Below are 9582 nucleotides of genomic sequence, written 5' to 3'. Positions count from 1 at the left end.
GCTTCAGCTTGCGGTTTCGTAGATAATGCCTGTTATCAAATTCTTTGCAAGTTCTTCGAATTCTACTTCTTGCGCAAAATGTTTTGACAGCATACAAAACATGAACATGCAGAAAATTTTGCGTAGTCAAAAGTATTAAGCGCAGGAATTAGGTTATCTTGAAGTACCAACTAATTCGAACCCACACCTTGTTATAGTCTGTTGGGTTCTATTTTGCGTCTTATTTGTTCGTTTTTTTGCGAATGATCACGTTATGTCATATCAGTGGGGCAAAATATGAGATGAGGATCTCGCTTCTATTCAAGTTTAGTTCCTAGTTAGCGCTTTTCCTGCGTGTTTATTCTTGTGTCCAGTTTTCTCCGCCCTACGCTTCAACACGAATCTATACCAACTAACCCAACACTCCATGTTACGTCAGTTCATTGACAGAAAGTATTAACGAACTTGTCTTCCCCCCTGCTTTTCAGTTCGGCTGGATGAAAGACTTCGACACATCTCTTCCAACCCCATTTTTTGATGGCCTAACTGCAAGAATGTTCTGCTTCCTGGCCGATATTACGTATGTTTCGAATTTTCACACTTCTGTTCAGTGCCGCTTAGCGCTGGCTCATGTCTGTGTGACATCGTCCTTTTGTGAGCCCGGCGACTTTCATGGTCACAAGTAGTCGGCATCCTCATTTGTAACAATTACATGACCGAGATGACTTATGATCTGGGTTAGGCCCGTACTACACGGTTTATTTCTTCTATTGGTGATTGCCTGCAAGTTCTACTAAGTTGATGCCTTATTCGCAGGGACCATTCTCGCACTGACCTGACGTCCTTCTTGGCTGTATGTCTCCAACATCCATGCATGTGGTATTTCAGAAACAAGGAGGCACATGTCCTATCGCTAACCTAATTGCATTGCAGGACGACGTGAATGCGTACCAAGTCGTTAGAATCACCAAACTTTGAGAGCCATGGTCCCGGATAGTAGACAACGTGAACTAATCAAAACAGTAGTGATTTTAATAATATTGTAACGTGAAAGTTACAACCACAGCATTTTGCTACCATTTTTTACCATTAATCATTTGTGTCTGAGAACGCGGAATTTAGCTAGCTTAACGACACGGTCCGAAAATATGTGCAGCAATGCAGCTCTAGGTAGCGCGAATGTTCTGATCCAGTATGCTCCGTGGCTTAAGTCCTCTATGCGTGAAGTGGCTGACAAGTTCCAGCATTCAATGCGATTGTGTATTCAGGTTTTTTTACTAGGTCTTTTACGACTCATCAAATTTTCGTTGGCCTGATTTCCGTCTCCCAACGCGCAGTGAGGATGAGAAGAAGCGTGAAGAGGGAACATCTATGATATTTGATATTTGTTTGCCAGCATTTTTAGCCTGTATAGTGGCAAAAATTCGCTAGGAATATTCGTGGCACAATCAAGAACCATTCTGGCACACTTTTACTGCCATTGAGGTCAGAGCGAGAAGCAAACAGCGCACCAAGCTGTTCGCAATTTGCGGCATTTCCCTTGTACGACACTGTTTATGACATCGCAACTATAAATACTGGTTGTAATGGTAATCATGTTGCGGCAAACTGAATAGGTTTTACAGGAGCCGATTATGCTATCAATATGCAAGAATGCGCTTTTGTCTCTCTTCAACAAACAGCGATGAAGGAAAAACGAACCAAGCAAGAAATAAAGACTAAAGATGGTTACTCGTTCACCCTAGCGCTGTAGATTGATTGCCAACTGGCCACTTCAAAGTCCGAAATCAAGGACTGCTTCAGAGTGAACAACCAATAACAGAGCCGATCCCTATAGAGTATGTAAATCGTGAGAGTGCTTGTGCGGCTAAATCACCTACGCGAGACAAGCTTATGATACGTTTTGCCACTCGATATGACTGCAAGAACAAAAACACTAAAACACTCGCGTGTAAGCCAGTGTTTTCGGCGTACGATTATCCAGTCGCTGCTCAAAGCAGCGATTTCAATAATTCTGACTAAATGGCACACCGCCACCCACGGTCGGTTCGGGCTGAGATGGCGGATCGACGTGTTTTGCGAGGGCTCCCGATCGACTGTGCAGATTGGTGTAAGCGCATGTTTTGAGCTTGCTTAATTAATTACTTAGGGAAGAGTGTAAACCTTTATAGCACTCATTACATTGTACGGCTTTTGTAGGGTCAGTCACTTCGTATTTACTTCATTTTGTGCGTGTGTGTGGGTTTTTCTCCTTCTACCACGTGGGGAGGGGTGCACGTACGCCGAACAGGTAAGTTTTTGTAGTAGAGCTTACACTTTTTTTGCTTAGGGCACCGTTGAACGTACACGGCGTTTTGTAATTATCGAGTGGGATAATTCAGCAGGGCAGTTGGTGTCAGAAAGACCTGCTTAAAAGGACTGTAAAATATTAAGGATGCCGGGTGGATTCAAAAAGAGGCTAGTGCGGATGCGAATGCAGAGGAGGCTAACGCCAAGTGTAGGCAACGTTAGGTCGAGGAAAAAACGGGGAAAATGATGGTTGCCCAAAATGAACTGCTGATAAGAATTGCCGAATTGAGACTGTGTTGGTGACAGAGTGGTGAAAAACGAGGGCTAATGGAGAAAGGCCTGCGCTAGTCGAGGAGGCACCAGCGAAGGTGAACAAAAGAGCGGCCGAAGGAGAGAACAGTAGGGCACCGGAACCCAGAACGGCGGAAAAGAAACGGAAAACAATTTAGGAAACAAGCAGGTTCAACCGGTTCACTGGTCGCAAGACCTAGCTTCAGCAATGTAGTGGTGGGGGCGGAAGCAGAAAAGGCAGCCGGCACCCCAGGTGCAAGTAACCACCAGGTGCGATACACTGTGGTTGAGAAGTCACAGCGCCTAATATTTGCCCTGGACTTGAATTTAAATCAATAAGCAGAAGCAATCAAAGAGAGGGTAAGTGGTGACAAGTGGCTTTCAAGAGAGACGTTGCCAGCACATAAGATGAAAGCAATCATGAGGTAAGCGAGCGCAAAACTCACAACTACAGCTGATCGACAAAACCTCCCTTATTGCAAAAACCAGCGCCGCTGGGTACCAGCGTCCTGCACCATGCCTGATTATGGGCCCAGTATCCCGCTGGTACTAGCGCCTCCAAGCGCTGGTGTTGGCACGCCGGTGCAGCAGCATCCCAGTGCCAGTGCTGAGGGGCGCTGGGTACGCTGCGAAAAATGGCTTCAAAGGGTCAAAACGGGAGGTGCCCATTCACAATAAATAAATAAGTAAAAAACAAAGTCAACAACACGCACATTAAAAATTGAAGAAATGATCAATAATATAGTGCCCCACGGCAAGATTTTAACTTGGGACCTTCGAATTTGAACGCGCTTACTCTGTCCACTAAGCCACGCCAACACATGTTGGATTGGCTGTAAAATGACCTTTAATGCTAAGAACACGCCATTCAACCTCATGTTTACAAATCGCTAAGTCAAGATTGATGCGATATTCCTTTCCAAATCACAAGAGCGTCTTGATTCGATTGTGGCAAATGGCTTCTGGGCCACGAATGATGGGCGGATATTCGCAAGAGCGCAAAGTTCTTCGAAGAATCTAATCTTAACTCTGAAAAACCTCTATTTGGCTAGAGTAGCAGCCACATATTGTTGCCTGCTGCTGCCGATGTTTTATTTCTTTGACAATCAATTTTCGCATTTGGTACTGATCAACATGTACAGATGATTCGAAATGACTTGTTCGGTACATACGCGTGCACACGATCTAATATCCAGTAGTTTTTTCGCGCAAGTCACGATATAGCATCCGATGTGCCAATGTATAGAATTGTAGTTATATTGATACCTGCAACTAAGAAACCGCTGAAGAAAATGCAATGCAATGCTCTGAAAACGTATGCCAGTGTGTTGACTAAGGCATATCCAATTACTAACTCAAAAATGCTTGCTCGTACATATGAGTCTGAAAAGTACCGCCTATACAGCTCAGAACGAAGCTTTTGGTGACAGCCTGCCTTGCTGAAAGCACGACACATCGATCAACGTCGCTTTTTGTGCGGGCATTGTATACGCGGATAAATGGTTAATTTTTGCTCAGAGAGGTCTAAACTGTACTTTACAGTCTTTCTTACACTTTAGAATAGCGCCTACTCAAAGCGAAAATCGCCGGTAGCATGTACAGCGACGCGGCCGCTGGGATGAGGCACTGGGTAAGGCCGCTCTCGACGCAGCTAAGTTGCGATGCTTGAAGTATCTGCATTTGAGCTTCGCAACATTTCTAACTGTTACCTAAACTATATCTGAAATAAGCAGGTCAGTCATCGCCAGACATGCATTTCCGGAGGGGTGATACTGAGCGACAGCTGTTTTTCTGGCCTCCGCTGGCAGTATAAAGTGGGCGTGCCAATGTACAGACTTGCTGTTATATGAATACTACCTATAAAAATGCCCAAGAAAATACTAATGCAATCCGCTGAAAACGTATGCCAGGTAGTCAGTTCATGAAGGTGTACCAAATTACCAGCTGGAAATTGCGTGCTCTTACATATCTGCCAGAGAAGTACCCGCTAAGTGTGGCCGGCAGCTCTCGGTGATAGCCTGCGTAGCTGAAAGCGCCAGGCATCGATCAGTGCTCCTTGTGCAGGCATTGACACAAGGCAAAATATTCGATTCAGCTTCATGTATATATAAACTATACATTACAGTTCTTTTCACACTTTAAAAGTGTGTGTACACTAAGTAAGAAGCGCCGGTAACATATACACAGATACGGCTGACACGATAGGCTTAAGGCTCACTGGGCCGGGAACTTCGTAAGACCGCTCTCGACGCGGTGAGTTTGAATTGCTGAAGTTTCTGCATTTGAGCTTCAGAACATTTCTAACTGTTACTTGAAGTAAGTAGAAGGATAAGCATGGCCAGACATCCATTTAAGCGCTGTGGCAGAATAAAGCCACATCTGTTTTTCTTGCCTCCGCTGGGAATTTTTCCAAAGCGATCGAGTGAGCTCATTTGCGTTTCGTGAACTTGGCGGCATAAACAATTTCCTGTTTCTCTTAAGTGTGGTATCCTGCTTCAGGCCTATGAAAAGTGCAACATGTAATTGTTACAGCCATACATGCGAAAAAGCGGATCAATTGTTGCGACGCATACGTGCACCACAAAAATTGCGTATGCTCAGGAACTCTTAGAGTATGATCTAACCATGCCGTCGAATTGAGCATTTCCTATTCAACCACACCGAAACATACCATGCACACACTACATAATTGTGTACGCTGCGCTGGTAGAAGCAGTGAGTGCTCCAGTATTCACCAGCGCTTGCCAGTGAAACGTTAAGTGCTTCCAGTGCTTCTCAGTGTCCACGAGCATCACAGCGGTTAGGCCAGTGCCCATACCAGTGCGGGACAGCTATTAACCAGTGCGCAATGTATCCAGCGTGTACAAATGCCAAAAGACGTTTTGGCATCACGCTGAGGATGACGTTTTTTTGCAATAGGGTCGTGATAATTTCAGGCGGTTTTAATGATGTCCTAAATGAAGATACGGCCGGACTAGTGACTACACTGGCGAAAGGGGTCGATGACATGCGCACCAGTTCTCCTCAGGTACAGGTAGTGATATGCCCGATACTGGAGGTATTGGTGCGTGACGACAACCTACAAAGAGTGGTTGTCAACGCAAACCGAGAGATATGGCGGATGAGTCGTGAGAAAGGCTTTGAGGTGGTGGAAATAAACAGAGAGGTGCATAGGTGGGGTAGTTTTGAACGAGACAGAATTCGCTTCGATAGGATTCTAGGTTATAAGGAGGGTTGGCGACTTTCGGGATGAGCAGTAGCTTTTTTGGGAAGCACACGGGCCCTTCGGGGTCTAGGATATCTAGTAACGAGGAAAACAACCAGGGAACGTTTTGACAGGTGGTATAGACAAATACAATACCAAAGTGACACCAATATATAAGACAAGTTGAGTCCACTGGAGCAATCGACGTAAGCATGAGGGCTGAGCAAATTCAGACGTACGGTATTTAACATGCAGAGTGGCAGTCATAGGTTGAAGTGGGGAGAGATAGAAGAACAGCTAAGAGAGGAGAAGCTGATGGTATATCGGTTTGTAGAAACACATCTTAGGGGCATGGAACAACCACCTGGCAGTGCATGGGAATATTGCTTTAGAACAGAATTCAGCAGAAAGGGAAGTGGTATTCCGGCATTTATTCATAAAAGTATAGACTGACAAAAGGTAAAGCAGAAGTGCAGGAAGCATTTAAGGCTAAAAAGGGCAAGTGGCATGGCAGATGACGCCCCTGGGCTTTGTATACTTGTGGACAGGGGCGAAAGCCAGAGATGAAAACCAAAATAATGGAGCAGTGCGTAAAAATTACACTGAAAAACTTGGAGAAGATTGCGAGGTAATTATATTACTTGACATAAATGTGTACAATAAAGATATGGATGGATATACGGATCCAAAAGAAAAAATGCTAACGGATATTGTAAAAGGCATGATTTATTCATCCGCAAAAGTACCGAGAAGTGCGAGGCTCCGACAACATGGGAGGTGGGAAGCAGCAGTAGACAATAGATTACGCAATGATGTCACACAGGATGTATGGTCGGCTACGGGTGATGACTAAAGATGAATTTGGGTCCTGAAGCTTAGGTAGTGATCACAAAAGTATCGAGCTGAGCTTTAGAAGAGAAAAAAATAAGAAGGCATTATGAGCGACCACATGGAAATATTTTTTCAGAAAGGCAAAGAGAAATAGCAACTAAAGAGATTGATAAGGCCTGTTGTAAGGCCTGTTCTAGAATACGCTAACACAGTCTGGTTTCCGCATACAGTGACTAACATAAAAAAACTTGAATCAATACAAAGAAAAGCGGTGAGGTTCATTCATAATAAATATAAACGCACAGACTCGCCCACGCATCTTTTAATGAAATCCGGTTTGCAAAAGCTATCCACAAGAGCGAAACACGCTCGCCTAAAATTCTTATTTCAGTTACTGAAAAATAACTATCGAATAGATATTTCTAAGTATATTTCGTTTTCCCAGGCTCGACCTACACGTAATAAGCATGCGCACACATTGACAGAATATGCATGTAAAAATGACACGTTTAAGTATTCTTTTTTTCCGCTCGCAATATCAGAATGGAATCAACTTGACGCTACTATCACCAACATCGAATCACTATCGGAATTTATGGCACAAATAGAAAAAAATGTGTTTGCGTAAGAGGACCTATGTATGCAAAGTCACCAACATAGATTTCTTCATTTCATCTTCTAGAAACTTTCCCATTTACGTCAACTTATTGCTCAATGCCAGAAATGTAATCTTATTTACCCTAGTCTTTTCCAGCCCCCACCGACACCTGTACTATTATTATTTTCTTTGGTCACTTTTTGCGAAGCCTCATGTTCCTTCTTTTTGCTTTTTTGTCATTTCCCTTGAACCTAGCATGTGTTAGGCGTTTTTGTGTAAATTCCACTGAGTATGCTGTTCCTTAACCAGCATTTTGTTTGCCTTACTGTATGCTGTATATATCGTGCTTCTTGTTTTTTTTTTTTTTTTTTTTTTTTTAACCCACATATGCTGTAATTACGCTACAAATGTTAGTGTATGTTTTAACTCACTTGTTTTGCTTTGATTTTTTTTTCCCTCTATTTTTATTGCCTGTACTGAAAATCATTGTACTGCCCAACTGCCACGCTCTCGAATGAGAGTAGCAGTATTGAAAATAAATAAATAAATAAATAAATAAAAAATAAAATAATCACCAAGGATACTACAAAAAAGTGGACATACACAAATCTAACTCGATTATTTTAGTTAGAGCTTGCTAATGTACGAGTCAAATGAACTTGAAAAAGGAGACATGAGGCCAAGATCTGGTGGGATGAGGAAAATAAGAGAGCAATAGTAAGATGTCAGGAAGTCTCCACGACACACAGGTGCGCTAATTAGAAGGATGAACCTGAAGATGACGTAAAAAAATGGAATAACTTTTTGAGTTGCAGAAGAGGAGCATTCTATCTGATCAATGAAAAGATTAGAAGAAAGGGGGCCAAATAGATGCCAGAAGTAAACAAAAAGTATATAAAGACAGCCGCAAACATTTGGAACCATGTCCATTCTCTGAGTAATAAGACACGCATAGACCCGAGGTTTTTAACTACAGTGCATGGGGTTAAACTTGAAGGGGGTGAGAATATGGAACATAAAAAACAGTGGGGACAAAAAAATTAAACACCAAAAAAGCGCTGCAGGCACCATACTGGATGAGGATAAACCAATTAGCGCCGAGGCTCCACTGGGACAACGAGAGTGGTGAAGGGCAGAGAAGAGGGTTCCTTGTAGCACATCAACCAGCCCTGACAGCATCCCAATTATGCTAATAAAGCAACTAGGACCAAACTCTATGCATACATTAAGAGAGGCAGCGAGCAAAAAAATAATGAATGGTGAAGCCTCCAACGGGTGGAAACCAAGCAGGATGAGCGTGATCTATAGAGGAAGGTTAGATAAAGGAGATATAAAGAACTATCGTCCTATAACAGTGACATCAGTAGTTTACAGGGCTGGTGATGCAAATAGTGAAAGAAATACTACAGGTATGGCTAGACAATAAGGGGATGCTTGGAGAACTACAAAATTGCTTCTGTAAACGAAAAAAATTTGGTGACAATTTGTTTTCATTGTTGCAGCGTATTTAAACTGCAGCAAAACACAGGACCCTGTTGCTGGAATTTTTAGATATCAAAGGAGCTTATGATAGCGTGGTTCAAGTAGAATTTTCGGGAATATTGCACGCACTAGATGTGGAAGATGGATTAACTAATCTTCTGAAAAATATCCATAATATAACAAGGTAGCTATAAAATGGAAAGAACAGTTATCCGAACCTACAAAGATGCAACGTGGGCTTCGACAGGCATGTACCTTGTCACCTTTGTATTTTATGCAGTATCTACAAGGACTAGAAGTCAAATTAAAGGGAAGTCGACTCAGCTTCAGCCTCTTTTTTGCAGAGCTAGAAAATGACGCTGAACAGTCATTAGGAGCAATAATGTATGCAGATGATATAGAATTAATAGCCGACTACAAGGGAGATCTGCAGTGACTGATGAATATCTGCGGTAATAAAGGAGATAAGTTAAATTTGAAGTTAAGCTGCGGAAAATTAGTAATCCTAATTTTTTATTATAGTGAAGGCAACGAACAGAAGATACAGGAAGTTACGCTAGAAATAGAGGATAAATATAATTATTTGGGTGCATGAATAAACAATGGGGCTGAGTACGTAAGGAAGCACGAAAGTTACGTATTGACTAAGGGTAGCAGAAATGCAGCTGTAACAAAAAATAGGGCTCTGTGGAGCTACAATATGTATGACGTTGTCAGAGGGATTTGGAAAGGTGTCATAGTGCCGCGTATGGCGTTCGGCAATGCGGTCTTTTTCATGAAATCAGAGGTTCAATCAAGATTGAAAATTAAACAACGTGGCATAGATCAACTTGCTTTCGGTGAACACAGGAATACTACAGGAAAAGCAGGAAAATGCAAAATAAAGATCTACGATAATTCGAGGAGT

General features: G+C 42.7%; 1 protein-coding gene across 1 annotated transcript in view; it reads left to right on the top strand.

The window, feature by feature from the left end:
• Positions 1-493: 493 nt before the first annotated feature.
• The window catches only part of LOC119162294 (uncharacterized), a 34868-nt gene continuing 25779 nt past the window's right edge, over positions 494-9582 (top strand). Inside the window, exon 1 of the mRNA XM_037414747.2 lies at positions 494-559. Coding sequence (XP_037270644.2) covers positions 534-559 — 26 coding nt within the window. The 5' untranslated portion in view covers positions 494-533. The remainder of the gene's footprint in view (positions 560-9582) is intronic.

This window comes from Rhipicephalus microplus, chromosome X (assembly GCF_043290135.1).
Source record: "Rhipicephalus microplus isolate Deutch F79 chromosome X, USDA_Rmic, whole genome shotgun sequence".
In the NCBI taxonomy this organism is placed as follows: domain Eukaryota; kingdom Metazoa; phylum Arthropoda; class Arachnida; order Ixodida; family Ixodidae; genus Rhipicephalus; species Rhipicephalus microplus.
Note: the sequence above shows the minus strand (reverse complement) of the source record. Positions and strands in the feature narration are given on the sequence as shown.